Genomic DNA, 23,661 nt, shown 5'->3' on the forward strand with positions numbered 1-23,661 from the left:
TCACTTGCAGGCATTCAGAATCATTTTCATATCAGATGAGTCTCAATTTCAAATCACATGGTTTCCGATTTGGGTTTAATTTTGCTTTATTTTCTAATATTTGCTTTTCAGTTTAGTTTGGTTTTAAACATAGTTTGTTTTCTGCTGCTACTTCTAGGTAAAATATCGTCTGCGTTTTGCTGCTATACAGAGGACTATCATATGGCCAGGCGAGACAGGCTGGAAAACAACCTTACTTTTTCCTAATCAGCCCTCTGTAGGACCCAGGAATCCAGGTCATCATGATGGAGGAGGTCCTGGTGAGCAGATCCTTATGCATATTAATTATGTAATAATTTTTATTACACTTGCATAATAATATATATGTTATTTATATTGTGTATATATGTGTGTGTATACATGTATGTATACATATGTGTATTTATACAGATATATGAAATAAATCACTTTATTCTTAACTTGTATTTTTAAATTAAGTGTATATTATATAAAAACTACTAAATCTTATACATTTGGTAAACTAACATATATATATATATAGAGAGAGAGAGAGAATATATAATATATATATATTATGCTTTGTTGTTATTTAATCGCTAATTCATGTCAGAATCTTTTGTGACCCTGTGGACAGTAGCCTGCAAGGCTCCTCTGTCCATGGGATTTTCCAGGCAAGAATACTGGAGTAGATTGCCATTTCCTTCTCCAGAGGAACTTCCCAACCCAGGAAATGAACCCATGTCTCCTTTGGCAGGTGGATTCTTTGTCACTGAGCCACCAGGGAAACTCTTTCAATTCTTATACCAATACGCTTATCTTTATTTAGTTGTGATTTAGTGTTCTGCTTTTCAAATACATATATTTTAATTTGTTGGTATTGTTTGAATATTCATGTCTATGTATAATTCTATTGATTTGATCTAAAACTGTGATGATAATTTTTAATTCAAATTTTCATATTGCATATTTTCTTGAGAAGCCCTTAATGTGTAATATTAGTTTACCAACTATACTTGAGATTTTTATGCAAAGTGAAAGTGAAAGTCACTCAATCATGTCTGACTCTTTGTGAACCCATGGACTATACAGCTGTGGAATTCTCCAGGCCAGAATTCGGAAGTGGTAACTGTTCCCTTCTCCAGGGGATCTTCCCAACCCAGGAATCAAACCCAGGTCTTCCACACTGCAGGCAGATTCTATACCAGCTGAACTACCAGGGAAGCCCAAGAATACTGGAGTGGGTAGTCAGTGCCTTCTCCAGCAGATATTCCCGACCCAGGAATTGAACCAGGGTCTCCTGCATTGCAGGCAGATTCTTTACCAGGGAAGCCCTTGAGCTTTTAATATTTAGGAGATATTCAGTAGAAGGAAAAAACTTATGCACATTTTAGCATTAGCAACAAAAATTGGAAACATCCTAACCAGTAACAGAATAGATGAACATATTAGACAGTCATTAGAAATAATCTTTATGTAGTCTGTTGAGAAAGAATTTAAGCTGAGTCTACAAGTAACTATATGAATTAGCTAGATGGAGATAAATGAGTACTATTCCACATAGTTCAAGTCAGATCATGAACACATCAAGATAAGATGCCACATTCAGGGGACTACATGACATTTTGTTTGTTTTCTTTTTTATAGCTAGAATAGAGACTTACACAGGAGGCTATTCAAGGTGAAGCTAAGAGGCAAACAGATTATTAAATACCTAATGTGTAAAGTGAAGGAATGTGAAATCTCTTCCTGGAAGTTATGAGAGACAAAATCATAGCAATATTTAGTATGAATAGGAGAAATGATATGGTAGTGGATGCATCTCTTCAAGTAATGACACTCTGCAAGTAATGACACTCATGTTCATCTTTGGTATTTGTTTAGATCTGAACTCAAACTTTTGTTTCTATTGATGAATAAAGAAGACTGTGACCTATATTTCACAATTTATATAATTGGTTGCAGTGTTTCAGAGAATGGCCCTTTCTTTGCGTTGGACATCTGAATTTTGTTTTATTTCACTTCTTGATTTTGAGTGTTATATTACTTGACACGAGGCAGTATGCCCTTGGGTTTCCTTAATACCATACTATTAGTGGGAAAATGTTATGAAAAAAAGGGTGGATGAAGCATGTTTCAGTTCAGTTCAGTTCAGTCACTCAGTCGTGTCTGACTCTTTGCGACCCCATGAATCGCAGCACGCCAGGCTTCCCTGTCCTTCACTCAAACTCATGTCCATCGAGTCGGTGATGCCATCCAGCCATATCATCCTCTGTCGTCTCCTTTTCCTCCTGCCCCCAGTCCCTCCCAGCATCAGAGTCTTTTCCAATGAGTCAACTCTTCGCATGAGGTGGCCAAAGTACTGGAGCTTCAGCTTTAGCATCATTCCCTCCAAAGAACACCCAGGACTGATCTCCTTCAGAATGGACTGGTTGGATCTCCTTGCAGTCCAAGGGACTCTCAGGAGTCTTCTCCAACACCACAGTTCAAAAGCATCAATTCTTCATCGCTCAGCTTTAAATTAAGGAAGAGTAAAGAAAAGAAGACAAAGATACAGAGATTAAGAAGGATTGACAAGTAGGTGAGTAGAATATTAAGACAGCTTCTGCTTCATGCTAATTTACTTCAGTTATATCTGACTCTTTGAGACCATATGGACTGCAAACTATCAGGCTCCTCTGTCCATGGGATTCTCCAGGCAAGAATACTGAAGTCGGTTGCCATGCCCTCCTCGGGGGCACCTTCCTTGGATAGGTACTAAATATATCAAAGAAGGATATTTGATATTTCAATTTTATAACTGCAAAAGAATCTCTTGAAGCCTAAAAACAGCAATTCTGTAATAAAAAAGAGTTTTTATTTAAAAAAAAAAAAACTATAGAACATTGATGAAGGAAATTAAAGATGACTCAAAGAAAGGGAAAGATGGTCCATGCTGATGAATTAGTGAATTAACATTGCTAAGATGGCCATACTGAAAGCAATCTACAGATTTAATACAATCTCTTTCAAAATACCCATGACATTTTTCACAGAACTAGAGCAAACAATCCTAAAGTTTATATGGAACCAGAAGACTCCAAATTGCTGAAGCAAGCTTGATTAAAAAAGAACAAAGCTGAAGCTATCATATTCCCTGACTTCAGACTACACTACAAATATACAGTAATCAAAACAGAATGGTGCAGCACAAAAACAGATACATAGGCCAGTGGAACAGAGTAGAGATCCCAGAAATAAATCCACAGACCTATAGTCAGTTTATATAGGTAAGAATATACAATGAAGAAAAAAAAAAACAGCCTTTTCAATAAGTTATGCTGAAAAAAATGGGCAACTACATGTAAAACAATGAGATTAGAACATTCACTCATAATGCCATGTACTAAAAGAAACTTTAAAAAGATTAAAGACTAAATATAAAACTTGATACTATGGAACTCCTAGAAGAGAACATAGGCAGGACATTCTTTGATGGAAATTGTAGCAAAGTCTTTTCTATCTGTCTCCTAAGACAAAAGTAAAAATTAAGAATTAAGCTTAAAAACTATTGCACAACAAACATCAACAAAATTCCATTTCTCATATGGAATGAGAAAAATTATTTGCTAATGGTTTGGCAGACAAGGGGTTAATATCCCAAATACACAAACAACTTATACAACTCAATATCAAATAAACTAACAACCCAATCAAAAAATGGACAGAAGACCTGAATACACATTTTTTTCCAAAGAACATGTATGGATGGCCAACAGACACGTGGAGAGGTGCTCAGTATCACTAACTATTAGAAAAATGTAAATCAGATGAGATAACACTTAATTTATATCAGAATGGCTGTCATCAAAAGTCTACAAATAACAAATGTTGACCAGAATATGGAGAAAAGAGAATCTCTTGTACACTGTGTGTGGGAATAGAAAACAGTATGGATACTTAAAAAACTACAATTAGAACTACTATATGATCCAGTAGTTCCACTCCTCAATATACATCTCAAAGAAGATGAAAACCCTGACTAGAAAAGATACATGCACCCAATGTCCATAGCAGCAATATTTACAATAGCCAAGATATGGAAGCAACCCAAGTGAAAATCCAAGATATGGAAGCAACCCAAGTGAAAAGCCAAGATATGGAAGCAACCCAAGTGAAAAGCCAAGATATGGAAGCAACCCAAGTACTTGTAAATATTGCTGCTATTATTCTTGCCTGGAGAATTCCATGGACAGAGGATCCTGGTGGGCTACAGTCCATGGGATCACAAAGATTCAGATACAATATATACATATATACTGTGCTGTGCTTAGCCACTCAGTTGTGTCCCACTCTTTGCAACACTATATGCTGTAGCCTGCCAGTCTCCTCTATCCTTGGGGGTTCTCCAGGGAAGAATACTGGATTAGGTTGCCATACCCTCCTCCAGGAGATCTTCCCAGCCCAGGGATCAAACCCAGGTATCTCGCAATACAGGTGGATTCTTTACCATCTGAGCCCTCAGGAAAGCCCCAGAATATTGGAGTGGGTAGCCTATCCCTTCTCCAGAGGATCTTCCTGACCCAGATATTGAACTGGGTTTTCCTGTATTTCAGGTGGATTCTTTACCAGTTGAGCTTCTAGGGAAGCCCATATACATATATAATGGGATAAAAAAGATATATAATGAGTCATAAAAAAGAACAGAATTCTGCCATTTGCTGAAATGTAAATAAACCTAAAAAATATTATGCTTAGTGAAATATAAGGCAGAAAAAGACAAGTACTTTGTGATATCACTTATATGTGGAATCTAAAAAATAAAATTTACATACATGACAAAATAAAAAGACCAACTGATATAGAAAAGAAAACTAGTAGTTAGTTACCAGAGGGGAGAGGAAATTAGGATATGGGATTAAGAGATACAAGCTACAATGTACAAAATATATAAGTAATAAGGATATATTAATTGTACAACATAAGGAATTATAGCCATCACTTTTTTATAGCCATCATTTTTGATATCTTTTTTTAATTGAGGTGTATTTGATTTATAATGTTGTGCTAGTTTCTGGTATATAGCGAAGTGAACTCAACATATTTCACATATATATACATTCTTTTTTTCAAATATTACTTTCCATTATGACTCATGCCAGGAAATTGGATATAATTCCTTAAGCTATGGGTTCCCCTGGTGGCTCCGACAGTAAAGAGTCTGCCTGCAGTGCAGGAGACCCAGATTCAATCCCTGTGTTGGGAAGATCCCCTGGAAAAGGAAATGGCAACCTACTCCAGTACTATTGTCTGGAATATCCCATGGACGGAGGAGCCTGGAAGGCTGCAGTCCATGGGATTGCAAAGAGTCGGACACGACAGTGACTTCACTTTTTTCTTTCCTTGGGCTATACAGTTGGACCTTATTGTTTATCCTTTCTTAATGTAATAATTTGCACCTAATAACCCCAAATTCCCAGTTCATCACTCTCCCTCTCCTCCACCCCCTTGGCAACCACAAATCTGGTTTCTATGTTTGTGAATCTGTCTCTGTTTTGTAGATAGGTTCATTTGTGCCATATTTTATATTCCACACAGAAGTGATATATGGTATTTATCTTCCTCTTTCTGACTTACCTCACTTAGTATGATAATCTCTAGTTGCATCTGTGGTGCTCCAAATGGCATTGTTTATGGCTGTGTAGCATTCTACTGTATACATGCATGATATCTTGTATATACCTTCATCTGTTGATGAACATTTTGGTTGTTTCCACATTTTGGCCATTGTGAACACTGCTGCTATGAATATAAGGATTCGTGTATCATTTTGAATTACAGTTTTGTCCAGGTATATGCCCAGGAGTACTATTTTTTAGTTTTCTGGGGAACCACCATATGCTTTCCATAGTGGCTATTTTGTAATAACTTTTAATGGAATATAACCTATAAAAATACCGAATCGCTGTTGTACACCTAAAACTAATATAATATTGTAAATCAAATATATGTCAATTCAAAAAGGAAATTTAAAAACAACAATCCCTCCACATGACAGAGTTTCAAATAACACAGAATTTATTTATTTATGTATTTAAATATTTATTTTAAAACTTATAACTATTCAGAAGTTCTTTGTATATTCTAGATATATTTATTGCTGGTACCAAATGTTAAAAGTGCATTTTTCCAATTTGTGATTCTATTGTCCTTTATTGAAGGAAATATTTAATTTGATATATAATTCATCAGTTTTGTCATGTGGCTCTTCTTCTGAGATCATTTGAGGAGCCTTCCCCTTCTCCTAAGTTCAAAAATATTGTCCTAATATTTCTTATTTTTCCTTCTACAATTTGAATGTAATCCATGAGGAATTCACATTTGTATGTGGTTTTGGCTAAGTGTTAAACATTATTTTTCTCCATGTGGAGTAAAGCAATTTCACCAAAACTACTTAAAGTAATCTGTCCTGAAATTCTCTCTTTATTCCCTTTTAGTCTGTGTATTCTTATATATCAATTACATTACCTTATCAGTACAATATCATATTACTATTAAAATGTTTACTATCTCTTAATACCAACTCAGATAGACTTCAAGGAAACCCAGATTATGAAATTAAGAAGACATGACTTTTAAGCGGCTATATAACTATTGTCACTGAGATAAAAGAAAATAAACATAAAGTGATAGGAAAAATAAATTTCAGAAGAGAAATATAAACAATAAAAAAGGAATAAAACACAAAGTCTAAAATTGTAAAATACAAGAGAAATTTAATATTCAAATGAAGATGATGGAAGAAAAAGTGAACTAGAAACAATAAAATATAACCGTTCTGAAAAAAAAAAAATTAAGTGGTGGTTCACTGAGATGTGGGAAAATACTAAATGTTTTACATCTGTATAATTAAAGTCCTTCAGAAATAAGAGAGAAGGGGGCAGAAAAAAATATGTGTAGCAAAATGGTGGGAAACAGGTCGGTACTCCCCCCAGTTGCTGCCTTTAGCCCCTTCTTGGCTGGGCAAGAAGAAGACACCTGTGGGTGAACCAAAGGCAGAGGTGCAGCCAAAACCAAAGCAGAGCCCTAGAGGCTGTTTGACTGAGGAAGACCTGAAATCTTTCCTTCAAGCTGCACAAACCATAAATTAATCCCACTCAGGGGGCTTGGTAAACTTAGGGCCTAGAGTACATTTTAATGGTAAATTGCTCCTGCAACTGAGCCAGGTCTACCTTTAGCAGCTGTGGACTTGTGGCCACGTACACAGGGTAGGGAATGTGATGGGCCATGTCAAAGTTTGAGCTGACTCCACACTACCCATAGTGGGTCCAGTGACCTAACTAGAGGTCTTGGAGGATGTCCTGGGGAGGTGGGAGTTGGCTTTAGTTCACCATGGGGACAAGCACACTGATAACAGAGGCCCCAGGGAATTTTGTTGTTGTTGTTCCTGTTTTATTTTTTCAATTTTGTATTTTTAAATTTTCATTTATTCTATTTTTATTTTCTTCAGGGAATATCTTTTTGGCTTTATGCTGGGTTTTTTGTTTTTTTTTTTTCTGTTTGTTGTTATTTGTTTTGTTTTGGTTTTGGTTTGTTTTCTTTTTTTGTTTTGTTTTATTTTTGCTATTTGTTTTGATTTTTGTTAGTCTGTTTTGTTATTCTGTTTTTGGACAGGCCACATGGCTTGCCAGGATCTTGGATCCTTGGCTGAGGGTTGAACCCAGACTCCCCACAGTGGGAGTGGTGAGTCCTCGCTGCTGGACCACCAGGGAATTCCCAACCCCAGGGAGTTTTCCTGAAGGAAGAAAAAAAGAAGCAAATGGGACTCACACCCCTGGGTGGAAGCTGAAGGAGAGGAGAAGTTATCATATCCAGGGAAGCCCCCTCACTGTTCCTCGAGATCACATGAAATAGGAGAGCTTTGAGGGCTATCAGAGAGGAGTGCAGCAGCTGGTCTGTGGCAAGCAGGGCAGAGCAAGATTTACAGGCTGGTCCATGCCTCAATCTTAGAGGGTGTCTACCAGTGCTGGCAGGGACTGGATGCTAAAGCATGGGGTTTGGAGAGCGCAACTAAGGAGAAGACTTCTGTCAGCTGCATAGAGACAACCTCAAGAGACAGAATTGAGGAGCTCTGCAGCCTGATTGCTCCTGGAGGAAACATTGTCTCCCCTCGAAGTGGTACACAAAGGGTGGGACCACCATCAAGGCCTCTGTACCCACACCAGCCCCTTCCTCCACAGGAGCTGGGAGATGGCTCTCGCCAAAGTGAGCTCACATGCCCCAGTTGTTACCACCTCTTTTTCCCTCCCACCTAAGCAATCAAACATGCCCCAGTCATTTACTGCCTTCACCCCATTTCATCTGAACAGAGAGCAGATGCCTGAGGGTGGCCCACATGCAAAGTTTGTGCCCAAACTTAAGCTGAGTCTCAGAGGCTGTGTGACTAAGGAAGAACTGAAATCACTTCTTGCAGCTGCACAGGGTGTGGATTAAATCCCTGTGATGGACTTAGTAAACCCAGCACCTGTGGAACATCTAAATGGACAGTGAGTGTCCCACAACTGAGACAGGTTTGACTTTAGCAGCTGTGGACTTTGTGGGCACACACATGCAGGGGTTGGGCCAGGTCACAATCTGCGCTCCCCACCATAGTGCCCACAGGAGGGCTCATGACCTTCCTAGAGGTCTTGGAGGGCTCTTGAGGAGGCGGCAGTTGACTGTGGTTCACAAGGATGGCAATGACACTGATAGCAGAGGCCACAGGGAATTGTAATGTTATTTGTTTGTTTGTTTTAAACATATTTTGTATTTTTCTTTTTTGTTTTACTTTAATTTTTGTTTTGTTTTTCTGTTTTTTGTTTTTGTGTATTATTATCTTTGCTTTTCGGGGGCTTTGTCTTGTTTTTAGTCTTTGTTTTGGTTTGGAATTTTTTTCTTTGGTTGTTTTCTTTCAACAGCCAGAAAAACAGGAACACAGCCCCACCCATTAGTAAACAGGGGCCTAAAGTTGAACTAACCTTACAGACACCCCAAAACATGCCCATTGACACAGCCCTGCCCACCAGAAGGACAAGACTCATCTCCCTCCCACCAGAAAGGCTGTGCAAGCCCCTAGATGGAACCTTCCCACCAAGGGACAGGCACCAGAAGCAAGAGGAAGTACAATCCTGCAGCCTTCAGAGTGGGGACCACAAACACAGACAAAATGAGATAACAGAAATATGTTACAGAAAAGAGAAATGTAAAGCCCTACAAGACCAACTAATAAAGAGGAGATAGGCAATCTACCTGAAAAATATCAGAGCAATGATAGTAAAGATGATGCAAGATCTTGGGAAAATAGAGGTACAGATAGAGAAAGTACAAGAAATGTATAACAAAGATCTAGAAGAACTAAAGAACGGATGAACAGTGATGATGAACAATCTAATAACTGAAATGAAAAAGACAGCGGAAGGAATAAAGAACAGAATAGCTGAGGCAGTAAAATGGATAAGTGAGCTGGAAGATAGAATGGTGGAAATCACTGCTGCAGAACAGAATAAAGAAAAAAGAATGAAAAGAAATGCAGACAGTCTTAAGAGACCTTTGGGACAACATTAAACCCATCTGCAGTCAAATTATAGTGATCCCAGAAGAAGAAGAGAAAGAGACTGATAAAATACTCAAAGAGATTATACTAAAAAAAATTCCCTACCATGGGAAAGGAAATAACCACCTGAATCTAGGAAGTGCAGAGGGAGTTTTTCTCCCAAAAATAACATGTTAAGGTTTGGGAGAAAAATTAGGAGCATACAATGCTTAGAAATAACTCTATAATGTTTATATGTTGATACGAGAAAAACTGAAAAGAATAAAATTAATTATCTGATTTCCAACCTTAAAAAATTAGTAACTACTGTCACGCGAGTGTATGTTCCTTGATTCTTTGTCTTGTCACAACAAAGATTTTGAGTGACGGACATTAAAGCCCCCTGGGCGAGTCACAGCTCTCAGGTCTTGGATAGACCGTGTTATAGCTCTCAGGTCTCAAATGGACTGTGTTATAGCTCTTAGACAAATCAGTGTTACAGCTCAGTGTTACAGCTCTATTTTATTTAGAAGATAGCAGAAAAATCCATCTTTGAGGCATGAGGGCACATTGATCTAAAGACACGAGAAGAGCGCCCCAGCGCACAGGAGAGAGAGAGCTGGCTTTGGCTCTTCTATTTATATGTTTATCTCTCCCTGGGCCTGTCCTATGTAAGTTGGGCCAGCCAGGAGTGTTGTTTGTTTTACTTGAGGTCCTCACTCCGGTCCTCGGACCTTCTTTTCTTTCATTTTCATGGGCTTTTCCCTTCCTTGTCTATAGCCCCCGCCATTTTGGACTCCTTTTCCCTGTTTTACCTACCTAACACTACTATACATAAAATGCAGTATGCAACTACAGCTAGCAGAAGGCATATGCAAGCAGCTTCTTAGACGAAGGGCATCACAGAACAGGCAGGGCAAGCCAGGCTTGCACCCCATAGCCTGGGGTGCTGCTTCAGCAATGAGGGTCCATACTTGAGGGAGTGACTGTGGAAGCTCTAAACCAAGTGTCTTGGACTTGAGGATGTTTCTGGGGAGAAATCTCAGCATGAATTCAGAAGAAAGGGAGATGCTTTGAGTGGGATGTGAATATACTGTGGAGAAGAAGCCAATTCTGACTCCATGTCAGAAACTGTTTTTTGACTTGCTTTTCATTGCTTTTGTTATTATAATCATACAGAATGCTCTGCCTCAGAGAATCCTACTCACCTGCCTGACTGTTAAAGTGCCTTTGTTCAGAACTCTGTCCACCTGTAGATGGCAGGAAGAAATTAACACATCCCCTGCCTGAGGCTTGCCATTCTAGGAGATGTTTGCAAGATTAATGGCCTTTTTACTTTGCTTCCTCACCCCGCCCCCCAATCTCTGATCTATAAAAGAACCAAACCCAGATAATATGGTTATTTTGAGACATTAGCCTTCCATCTTCTTGGTCAGCTGGCTCCCTGATTAAAGTCTCATCCTTGCCTTAGACTGATTAACTTCTAAGGTACTGGAGTAGAAGGATGTGTGCTCATCTTCTCCTGCAAGAATACCAAAATCACAACTAGTTGCTAAACAACCATCAACAGGAGAATGTTGAATCCTAGCAGAAAAAGATAGCCTGCATCCAGGAGCAAAGGAAAAACCCCAACAAGACAGTAGGAGGGGTGCATTCATGTTTAAAATCAAATCTCAGACCCACCAGATGCTGAGGGGATGCACACACACACAAAAAAAATTGTGCACACAAGGACCCAGGGAAAGGAGCAGTGACCTCTACAAGGGACTGAGCCAGACTTACCTTTGGGTGTCTGAGTGTCTCCTGCAGAGGCACGAGTCAGCAGTACCTACCACGAGGACAGGGGCTCTGGCTGCATCAGACCTGGGTGGCGAGGTGTGAGGCATAAGTTCTCTTGGAGGAGGTCACCATTAGTTCCACTGTAGACACTGAGCAGATGACTCATGAACTGGAGAACAATTATACCAAACAAGTTCTTGCACTGTTGCAAAGGTTCTAGGGCCCACAAGAGATTTCCTAACCTGGGAAATCCAGCAAAGGGACTGAGAACCCCCAGGGAATTTGATTTTGAAAGCCAGTGGTATTTGATTATAGAACTTCCACAGGACTGGGGAAAAAGACTTGGAGGGCACAAACAAAATCTTGTGCCCACCAAGACCTAGGGAAAAGGAGCAGTGGCCCCACAAGAGACTGAGCCAGACTTGCCTGTGAGTGTCCTTGAGTCTCTGGTGGAGGCGTGAGTCGACAGTGGGCTGCTGCAGGGTCAGGGGCACTGACTACAACAGTCCTGAGAAGCCTGGTATGTTCCATAAGTCCTTTGGAAGGAGGTCACTATTACCCCTACCACAGTTTGGCCTCTGGCCAAACTAAAGGGAGGGAACACAGACCCACCTATCAGCAGAAACTTGGATAAAAGATTTCCTCAGCATGGCCTTGCCCACCAGAGCAAGACCAAATTTTCCCCACAGCCAGTCCCTCCCATCAGGGAAGGTTCCACAAGCCTCTTATCCTCATACATCAGAGGACACACAAAATGAAAACCACATTCCCCGGAAACTAAACAAACTGATCACATGGATCACAGCCTTGTCTAACGCAATGAAATTATGAGCCATGCCATGTAGAGTCCCCCAAAATGGACAGATATGGTGGAGAATTCTGACAAAACATGGTCCACTGGAGAAGGGAATGGCAAACCACTTCAGCATTCTTGCCTTGAGAACCCCATGAACAGTATGAAAAGGCAAAAAGATGGGACACTGAAAGATGAACTCCCCAGGTCAGTAGGTGACTAATATGCTCCTGGACAAGAGCAGAGAAATAGCTCCAGAAGAAATGAAGAGGCTGAGCCAAAGCAAAAACAGCGCCCACTTGTGGATGTGTCTGGTGGTGAAAGTAAAGTTTGATGCTGTAAATAATATCGCATAGGAACCTGCGATAGAATAGTAAGTCCATGAATCAAGGTAAGTTGGAAGTGGTCAAACAGGAGATAGCAGGAGTGAACATCAATATTTTAGGAATCAGTGAACTAAAATGGAACAAAAGGGTCAAATTTAATTCAGATGGCCATTATATCTACTACTGTGAGCAAGAATCCCTTAGAAGAAGAAATGAAGTAGCCCTTATAGTCAACAAAAGAGTCCAAAATGCAGTGCTTGGGTGCATTCTCAAAAACAACAGAATGATCTCTGTTTGTTTCCAAGGCAAACCGTTCAGTATCACAGTAATCCAAGTATATGTCCCAACGAGTAATACTAAAGAAGCTGAAGTTGAATGGTGGTAAGAAGACCTACGGGACCTTTTAAAACTAACACCAAAAAAGGATGTCCTTTTCATCTTAGGGGATTGGAATGCAACAGTATGGAAGGCAAGAGTTACCTGGAGTAACAGGCAAGTTTAGCCTTGGAGTACAAAATGAAGCAAGGCAAACCAAGAAAACACACTAGTCATAGCAAACACCCTCTTGCAACAACACAAGAGATAGCTCTACACATGGACATCACCAAATGGTCAATACCAAACTCAGATTGATTATATTCCTTGCAGAAAAGATGAAGAAGCTCTATACAGTCAGCAAAAACAAGACCAGGAGCTGACTGTGACCCAGATCACGAACTCCTTATTGCAAAATTCAGACTTTTGCAAAATTGAAGAAAGTAGGAAAAACCACTAGACCATCCAGCTGTGACCTAAATCAAATCCCTTATGGTTATATAGTGGAAGTGACAAATAGAGTCAAGGAATTAGATCTGATAGAGTGCCTGAAGAATTAAAGACAGAGTTTCGTGATATAGTACAGGAGGCAGTGATCAAGACCATCCCCAAGAAAAAGAAGTGCAAAAAGGCAAAATGGTTGTCTGAGGAGGCCTTACAAATAGCCAAGAAAACGAGAAACTTAAGGCAAAGGAGAAAAGGAAAGATACACGTATTTGAATGCAGAGTTCCAAAGAAAGCAAGGAAAGATGAAAAAGCCTTCCTCAGTGATCAAGGCAGACAAATAGAGGAAAACAATAGAATGGGAAAGACTAGAGATCTCTTCAAGAAAATTAGAGATACTAAGAGAACATTTCATACAAAGATGGACACAATAAAGAACAGAAATGGTAGGGGCCTAACAGAAGCAGAAGATATTAAGAAGAGGTGGCAAGAATACACAGAACTATTCAAAACAGATCTTAATGACCTAGATAGCCACAATGGTGTGATCACTCACCTAGAGTCCATCTTGGAGTGTGAAGCCAAGTGGGCCTTAGGAAGCAGCACTACGAACAAAGTTAGTGGAGGTGATGGAATTCCAGCTGAGCTATTTTGAATCCTAAAAGACGATGCTGTGACAGTGCTGCACTTAATGTGTCAGCAAATTTGGAAAACTCGGCAGTGGCCACAGGACTAGAAAAGATCAGTTTTCATTCCAATCCCAAAGGAAGGCAATGCCAAAGAATGCTCAAACTACCACACAATTGCACTCATTTCAAATGCTGGCAAAGTAATGCTCAAAATTCTCCAAGCTAGAGATCAAATTGCCAACATCTGTTGGATCATAGAAAAAGCAAGAGAATTCCAGAAAAACATCTACTTATTGACTATGCTAAAGCTTTTGACTGTGTGCATCACAACAAATTGTGGGAAATTCTTGAAGAGATTGTTATACCAGACCACCGTATCTGTCTCCTGTGAAACCTGTATGCAAGTCAAGAAGCAGCATTTAGAATCAGACATGGAACTACAGACTGGTTCCAAATTGGGAAGGGAGTACATCAAAGCAGTATACTGTCACCCTGCTTATTTAACTTATGTGCAGAGTACATCATGCAAAATACCAGGCTGGATGAAGCACAAGCTAGAATCAAGATTGCCGGGAGAAATACCAGTAACTTTATATATGCAGGTGACGCCACCCTTACAGCAGAAAGTGAAGAGGAACTAAAGAACCTCTTGATGAATGTGAAAGTGCAGAGTGAAAAAGCTGGCTAAAAACATTTAAAAGAGTAGTCCCTTAGAGCTCTCTGAGATGCTGTCTCCTGGGCTTAAAATCCTCAGAAAAATCTGATGAATAAAACATAATTCTCAGCTTCTAAGTTGTGCATTTTTTTCGGTCAAAATGAGTTGGCATTTAAAAAACTAAGATCATGGCATCCGGTCCCATCACTTCATTGTATATAGATGGGGAAACAGTGACAGACTTTATTTTCTTGGGCTCCGAAATCACTGAAGATGGTGACTGCAGCCATGAAATTAAAAGACACTTGCTCCTTGAAAGAAAAGCTATGACCAACCTAGACAGCTTATTAAAAAACAGAGACATCACTTTGCCAACTAAAGTCCATATAGTCAAAGCTATGGCTTTTCCAGTAGTCATGTATGGATCTGAGAGTTGGACCATAAAGGTAACTGAGCACCAAAGAATTGGTGCTTTTGAGCCATGGTGCTGGAGAAGACTCTTGAGAGTCCCTTGGACTTCAAGGAGATCCAACCAGTCCATCCTAAAGGTCAATCCTGAGTGTTCATTGGAAGAATTGATGTTGAAGATGAAACTCCAAACTTTGGCCACTTGGTGTGAAGAGCTGAGTCATTAGAAAAGACCCTGATGCTGGGAAAGATTGAAGGCAGGTGGAAAAGGGGACAACAGAGGATGAGATGGTTGGATGGCATCACAAAATCATTGGGCATGAGTTTGAGCAAGCTCTGGGAGATGGTTAAGGACAGGAAAGCCTGGCATGCTGCAGTCTATGGTGTCACAAAGAGTCGGACATGACTGAGTGACTGAACAACTACAAAATACATAAAATAGCTAAACAACAAGTTTATTGTATATGGAATTATATTCAATTTCTTATACTAACCTCTAGTCGAATATAATCTGAAAAAATGTACCTGAGTTACTATGCTGTACACTTGACATTATCACATTATTGTAAATCAACTATACTTCAGTTTTTTAAAAAAGCAGTTTGAGTCTATCCCAAGTGTAATTATTTTTTGTTAGTCTCACCTATTTTACCAATGCATAGGGCTTTAGATTTGTAAATTAAAAGCACATTCCAAGTAGGAAAAATAAGTAAAAGAAAAGCAAGTTACTTCCTAAACTGCCTTTTAGCTTTATGGATAACTTGGTTTCAGTGAAACAATTTTCCTTGGGGTCCAAACTGTATTATTCACTGTATATATCTGTCAGTCTGACTTTCACATCTTATTTTACATTTCCAAGTCTTCATCTCACCAGTGTTTAATTAAAGTTGCATTTTTTGTAAATATGAATTACATTTACCAAGTCTACCACTTTTATTAAATATATTTAATTTTTAGAAGATGTGAATTAGATTCATCTGAAGAAGTAACCCTTGTTTCTGTGTGAGAACTATAATAGGTTCTCAGAGCTATTATGTTCAGTTGGCCCTGATGCAACACTCAGTTCAGGTTCTATATGTGATAAACTGTGACTGACTTGAATTACCTTGCTTTTTGCATGTGTCTGATTAGATGTTCCTTAGCATGTTTTACTTGATGATGTTTATTTTATCATATAGGGTACATCAGAGAAGGATTCCTGGCTATACAGCATGCCTTAGATAAGGCCATCATTCTATATCATGAGAGCAGTGCTAGACAGTTGTTTGATGATACCAGCATCTTTGTACAGAGATTTCCATATCCAGCTTATCCTGATGACGGATTACTTTTCCTCACTGGTAGTTTCCTTCCTTTGATGTTCGTACTCATGTTCTCTCCAATTGTACTTTCCATCATTCGATCTATTGTATGGGAAAAAGAAGAAAGATTGAAGGTAATCCAAATTATTTTCTTATAAAGTTTCTTTAAAGCATTTTTAAGCATGTAGAGTTCTGTTACACAGAGGATTGGATTGTTTCTGCATCTTCAGCATTGTGGATGGTTGTTACATCCCATAGAAGCAGGTTATATCCCAGTAACAACAAATACAAAGCAGGAAGAGTGAATACCAAGCTGGCCAATTTCCAGAAGCATACTGTGGAGCAGCAGAAAGGTAAAAGTAAAACCTGATGGCAAGAAGGGACACGGTAAAAGGTCACTAGAGGAATTTGATGTTTCTAGTACCTACAGTAACAATTTCAAACAATTCAAGTCCTAGCTAATCTAATATGAAGCCTCACACTATAGGCCTGTTTACCTTCATATATGCTCCCCTAGCTAACATGTGTGATTTTCAACAAAGGATTGTAAGCCACACCAAAAATTAAGAAAAAAATGTTTCAAAGAGACAAATCTGTAATCAAAATCAGACTCAGATAAGTCAAAGTTGTTAGAAACACCAGACAAGTTTTCAATTCAGTTCAGTCACTCAGTCGTGTTAGACTCTTTGCCACCCCATGGACTGCAGCACTCCAGACTTCCCTGTCCATCACCAGCTCCCGGAGTTTACTCAAACTCATCAAGTCAGTGATGCCATCCAACCATCTCATCCCTTTTGCCCTTCTGCTCCCACCTTCAATCTTTCCCAGCATTGGGGAGCTTTGTGGTGAGGCAGTTCTTTGCATCAGGTGGCCAAAAGTATTGGAGTTTCAGCTTCAGCATCAGTCCTTCCAATGAATATTCATCACTGATTTTCTTTAGGATGGACTGGTTGGATTTCCTTGCAGTCCAAGGGACTCTCAAGAGTCTTCTCCAACACCACAGTTGAAAAGCATCAATTCTTCGGCGCTCAGCTTTCTTTATACTCCAACTCTCACATCCATACATGACTACTGGAAAAACCATAGCTTTGACTAGATGGACCTTGTTGGCAATGTAATGTCTCTGCTTTTTAATATGCTGTCTAGTTTCGTCATAGCTTTTCTTCCAAGGAGTAAATGTCTTAATTTCATGGCTGCAGTCATCATCTGCAGTGGTTTTGGACACCCCAAAAATAAGGTCTATCACTGTTTCCATTGTTTCCCCATCTATTTGCCATGAAGTGATGGGAATGAATGCCATGATCTTAAGTTTTTTGAATGTTGAGTTTTAAGCCAACTTTTTCACTCTCCTCTTTCACTTTCCTCAAGAGGCTCTTTAGTTCTTTACTTTCTGCCACAAAGGTGTTGTCATCTGCATATCTGAGGTTATTGATATTTCTCCTGGACATATTCCAGTTTGTGCTTCATCCAGCCCGGCATTTTGCATGATGTACTCTGCATGTAAGTTAACTAAGCAGGGTGAAATATACAGCCTTTACATACTCCTTTCCCAATTTGGAACCAGTCTGTTGTTCCATGTCCAGTTCTAACTGTTCCTTCTTGACCTGCATACAGATTTCTCAAGAGGCAGGTAAGGTGGTCTAGTATTCCCATCTCTTAAAGAATTTTCCACAGTTTGTTGTGATGCACACAGTCAAAGGCTTTCGCATAGTCAATAAAGCAGATGTAGATGTTTTTCTGGAATGCTCTTACTTTTTCAGTGATCCAGCAGATGTTGGCAGTTGGAGCTCTGCTTCATGTGCTTTTTCTTTATCCAACTTGAGCATCTGGAAGTTCCTGGTTCATGTACTATTGAAGCCTGGCTTGGAGAATTTTGAGCATTACTTTGCTAGCATGTGAGATGAATGCAATTGTGCAATAGTTTGAGCATTCTTTGGCATTGCCTTTCTTTGAGATTGGGATGAAAACTGATCTTTTCCAGTCCTGTGGCCATGCTGAGTTTTCCAAATTTGCTGGCATACTGAGTGCAACAGTTTCACAGCATCATCTTTTAGGATTTGAAATAGCTCAACTAGAATTCCATCACCTCCACTATCTTTGTTCATAGTGATGCTTCCTAAGGCCCACTTGACTTTGCATTCCAGGATGTCAGGCTCTGGGTGAGTGAACACACCATCATGGTTATCTGGGTCATGAAGATCTTTTTTGTATATTTCTTCTGTGTATTCTTGCCACCTCTTCTTAATATCTTCTGCTTCTGTTAGGCCCCTACCATTTCTGTCCTTTATTGTGCCGATCTTTGCATAAAATGTTCCCTTGGTATCTCTAATTTTCTTGAAGAGATCTCTAGAGAGATCTAAAGAGATCTCTAAAAGAGATCTCTTTCCCATTCTGTTGTTTTCCTCTGTTTGTCTGCATTGATCACCAAGGAAGGCTTTTTTATCTTTCCTTGCTATTCTTTGGAACCCTGTGTTCAAATGGGTGTATCTTTCCTTTTCTCCTTTGCCTTTAGCTTCTCTTGTTTTCTCAACTATTTCTAAGGCTTCCTCAGACAACCATTTTGCCTTTTTGCACTTCTTTTTCTTGGGGATGGTCTTGATCACTGCCTCCTGTACAATATCATGAACCTCCATAATTCTTCAAGCACTCTGTCTAGCTGATCTAATTCCTTGAATCTATTTGTCACTTCCACTGTATAATCATAAGGGATTTGATTTAGGTCACAGCTGGATGGTCTAGTGGTCTTTCCTACTTTCTTCAATTTTTCAGAAGTCTGAATTTTGCAATAAGGAGTTCATGATCTGGGTCACAGTCAGCTCCTGGTCTTGTTTTTGCTGACTGTATAGAGCTTCTTCATCTTTGCTGCAAGGAATATAATCAATCTGAGTTCGGTATTGACCGTCTGGTGATGTCCCTGTGTATAGTCATCTCTTGTGTTGTTGGAAGAGGGTGTTTGCTATGACTAGTTCTCTTGACAGAACTCTGTTAGCCTTTGCCTTGCTTCATTTTGTACTCCAAGGCCAAATTTGCCTGTTACTCCGAGTATCTTTCGACTTCCTACTTTTACATTCCAATCCCATATAATGAAAAGGATATCTTCTTTGGGTGTTAGTTATAGAAGGTCTTGTGGGTCTTCATAGAACCATTCAACTTCAGCTTCCTCAGTATTAGTGGTTGGGCATATACTTGGATTACTGTGATGTTGAGTGGCTTGCCTTGGAAATGAACAGAGATCATTCTGTTGTTTTTGAGATTGCATCCAAATACTGCATGTCAGCCTCTTTTGCTGACTATGAGGGCTACTCCCTTTCTTCTAAGGGATTCTTGCCCACAGTAGTGGATATAACAGTCATCTGAAGTAAATTCACCCATTCCAGTCCATTTTAGTTCACTGATTCTTAAAATGTCGATGTTCACTCTTGCCATCTCCTGTTTGACCACTTCCTATTTGCCTTGATTCATGGACCTAACGTTCCAGGTTCCTATTCAATATTGTTCTTTACAGCATCAGACTTTACTTCCATCACCAGTCACATCCACAACTGGGTGTTGTTTTTGCTTTGGCTCCATCTCTTCATTTTTTCTGGAGTTATTTCTCCACTGTACAGTTTAGTTCAGTCACTAAGTCGTATCCGACTCTTTGCGACCCCATGGACTGCAGAACGCCAGGTCTCCCTGTCCTTCACCAACCTCCGGAGTTTACCCAAATTCATGTCCATTGAGTTGGTGATGCCATCCAACCATCTCATCTTCTGTCATCCCCTTCTCCTCCTGCCTTCAATCTTTCCCAGTGTCAGGGTCTTTTCAAATGAGTCAGCTCTTCACATCAGGTGGCCAAAGTTTGGAGTTTCATCTTCAACATCAATCCTTCCAATGAACACTCAGGATTGACCTTTAGGATGGACTGGTTGGATCTCCTTGAAGTCCAAGGGACTCTCAAGACTCTTCTCCAACACCACAGTTCAAAAGCATCAATTCTTCTGTGCTCAGCTTTCTTTATAGTCCAACTCTCACATCCATACATGACTACTGGAAAAACCATAGCCTTGACTAGACAGAACTTTGTTCGCAAAGTAATGTCTCTGCTTTTTATTATGCTCTCTAGTTTGGTCATAAGTTTCCTTCCAAGGAGTAAGCGTCTTTTAATTTCATGGCTGCAGTCACCATCAGCAGTGATTTTGGAACCCAAAAAAACAAAGTCTGCCACTGTTTCCATTGTTTCCCCATCTATTTGCCATGAAATGATGGGATCAGATGCCATAATCTTAGTCTTCTGATTGTTGAGCTTTCAGCCAAATTTTTCACTCTCCTCTTTCACTTTCATCAAGAGGCTCTTCTGTTCTTCTTCACTTTCTCCCATAAGGGTGGTGTCATCTGCATATCTGAGATTATTGATTTTTCTCCCAGCAATCTTGATTCCAGCTTGTGTTTCATCCAGCCCAGTGTTTCTCATGATGTACTCTGCATATAAGTTAAATAAGTAGGGTGACAATATACAGCTTTTACGTACTCCTTTTCCTATTTGGAACCAGTCTGTTGTTCCATGTCCAGTTCTAACTGTTGCTTCCTGACCTGCATACAGATTTCTCAAGAGGCAGGTCAGGTGGTCTGGTATTCCCATCTCTTTCAGAATTTTCCACTCTTCTCCAGTAGCATATTGAGTACCTACCAACCTGGGGAGTTCATCTTTCAGTGTCCTATCTTTTTGCCTTTTCAAAGTGTTCATGGGGTTCTCAAGTCAAGAATACTGAAGTGGCTTGCCATTCCCTTCTCTAGTAGACCACGTTTTGTCAAAACTCTCCGCCATGACCCTTCCATCTTGGGTGGCCCTACATGGCATGACTCATAGTTTCATTGAGTTAGACAAGACTGTGCTCCATGTGATCAGTTTGATTAGTTTTCTGTGATTGTTTTTTTCATTCTGTCTGTAAGAGGCTTATGGAAACTTCCTGATGGGAGAGACTGACTGAGTGGGAAACTGGGTCTTGTTCCGATGGGTGGGGCAATGCTCAGTAAATCTTTAGTCCAATTTCCTGTTGATGGGTAGGGCTGTGTTCCCTCCCAGTTGTTTGGCCTGAGGCCAAACTATGGTGAAGGTGATGATGATAACTGAAGGACCTTCTTCAAAAGGTCCTGTGCAGCACTGGGGCATTCAGTGCCCCCGGCCCTGCTGCGGTCCACTGCTGACCCATGCTTCACAGTTTAAATTACTGTGATTAATAATTTAAGGCACTAAAGGAAAAGGTAGATGTGTCCAGGATCCTTCAGACCATCCCTATTTTCTGAAATTCACTCGAAGGATTCATGGGACTTAGCATGTAGATATGCTAACAGCTAAGGTTTCTTTTAATGGTAGAGTAAGTGTAGGTGATAGCTGAATCATAAGAGAAAATGACACAGGCAAAACCTAGAGGAATTAACCTGCAGGCTTCGGCAAGTAATTTCACAAGAGGTCACACGGCATACTCTTGCACCAGTGATGAAAATCCAGCAACATATTTGTGATGTTCTTGTCCAGAGAAATCCATTAGAGACTCAGCATCCAAGGTTTTGACTGGCATGCTGGTTATTGTATATAAGCACCTTTGGCCTACCACATACCAAAATTCCACACTCCTAGATAGCAGATATCCAGCATACACCATATTATTTGTCCAAACAGTTTAGGCATAGTCAGCTACACTTATCATTTAGAAAATGTTTTATATCAGTGAAGGGAGTGGTTTATCAGCCAAATTTCCATATACCAACCAAAGGCCAATCTTGCAAACATGCCGTCTTTAAAAATAGTAATGTCAAGCTTTCTCTTTTCAGCACGTCAGATAACATGCATGATCAGATAGGTAATGCTATTGGAAACAGCTGAGCACTGAAAAATGGATGCTTTTGAACTGTGGTGTGGGAGAAGACTCTTGAGAGTCCCTTGGACTGCAAGGAGATCCAACCAGTCCATCCTAAAGGAAATCAGTCCTGAATGTTCATTGGAAGGACTGATGTTGAACCTGAAACTCCAGTACTTTGGCCACCTGATGCGAAGAACTGACTGATTTGAAAAGACCCTGATGCTGGGAAAGATTGAAGGTGGGAGAAGGGGATGACAGAGGATGGCATCACCGACTCAATGGACATGAGTTTGAGTCAACTCTGGAAGTTGGTGATGGACAGGGAGGCCTGGTATGCTGCAGTCCGTGGGGTTGCAAAGAATCAGACATGACTGAGCAACTGAACTGAACTGAACTGAACTGATTGGAAACAGCAAGCTATAAGGAGTCAAATGGGATTGCTAGAAATTAAAAAAAGCTTGCTGACAAAAATGAAGAATGCGTTTGACAGACTCATAAGTAGATTTGACCTTGATGAGGAAAAAATCAAAAATTGAGTACAAGAAAGTTGAAATTACACAAACTTAAGTGAAAAAAGAAAACACTATGTAAAGATCCAGAAGAAAACATTGAAAAGCTATAGGACACTGTCAATGATATGGCGTGTATATAATTGAAATTCATAAAGGAGATGTGAAAATAGAGTTAAAGAAATAATGGCAGAGATTTTACAAAATTAATGTTAGACATCAAACCACAGTTCCAAAAAGCTCAGAGGCAAACTAGAGGGAAGGAAAAGACTCATTGCCTACAAAGAACAAGTATAAGAAGTACTGCTGACTTCAAATTTACAATTGAATTTTTTAAAAAAGAAAGAAGCCATAAACACATTTATCTAATATCCCTGGAAGTGGATATAATGGAAAAGAGATCTTAATCTCGATATTTCAAAGTTTAATTTTAAATGCTCTCCATTTTGGTTTAATACTAGGTGTAATGTTGACAAAAGATTTCTGAACTCAAGAGAAAAAGATTTGAATGTCAGTACTGCCCTTACTATTTCTCACTTCCACTGTATAATCATAAGGGATTTGATTTAGATCATACCTGAATGGTCTAGCAGTTTTCCCTGCTTTCTTCAATTTCAGTCTGAATTTGGTAATAAGGAGTTCATGATCTGAACCACAGTCAGCTCCTGGTCTTGTTTTTGTTGACTGTATGGAGCTTCTCTATCTTTTGCTGCAGAGAATATAATCAATCTGATTTCAGTGTTAACCGTCTGGGATGTCCATGTGTAGAGTCTTAATGACCAGTGCATTTTCTTGGCAAAACTCCAATAGTCTTTGCCCTGCTTCATTCCACATTCCAAGGCCATATTTGCCTGTTACTCCAGGTGTTTCTTGACTTCCTACTTTTGCATTCCAGTCCCCTATAGTGAAAAGGACATCTTTTTTGGGTGTTAGTTCTAAAAGGTCTTGTAGGTCTTCATAGAACTGTTCAATGTCAGGTTCCTCAGCATTACTGGTTGGGGCATAGACTTGGATTACTGTGATACTGAATGGTTTGCCTTGGAAACAAACAGAGATCATTCTGTCATTTTTGAGAGTGTGTCCAAGTACTGCATTTTGGACTCTTTTGCTGA

At 39.7% G+C, this 23,661-nt stretch overlaps 1 protein-coding gene across 1 annotated transcript in view; it reads left to right on the plus strand.

The window, feature by feature from the left end:
* The window catches only part of LOC120882554 (ATP-binding cassette sub-family A member 3-like), a 208,714-nt gene that overhangs the window by 15,244 nt on the left and 169,809 nt on the right, over positions 1–23,661 (plus strand). Inside the window, exons 4-5 of the mRNA XM_040266571.1 lie at positions 158–299; positions 16,075–16,331. Coding sequence (XP_040122505.1) covers positions 158–299; positions 16,075–16,331 — 399 coding nt within the window. The remainder of the gene's footprint in view (positions 1–157; positions 300–16,074; positions 16,332–23,661) is intronic.

The sequence above is a fragment of the Oryx dammah genome, unplaced genomic scaffold, assembly GCF_014754425.2.
Source record: "Oryx dammah isolate SB20612 unplaced genomic scaffold, SCBI_Odam_1.1 HiC_scaffold_2, whole genome shotgun sequence".
NCBI classification, from domain to species: domain Eukaryota; kingdom Metazoa; phylum Chordata; class Mammalia; order Artiodactyla; family Bovidae; genus Oryx; species Oryx dammah.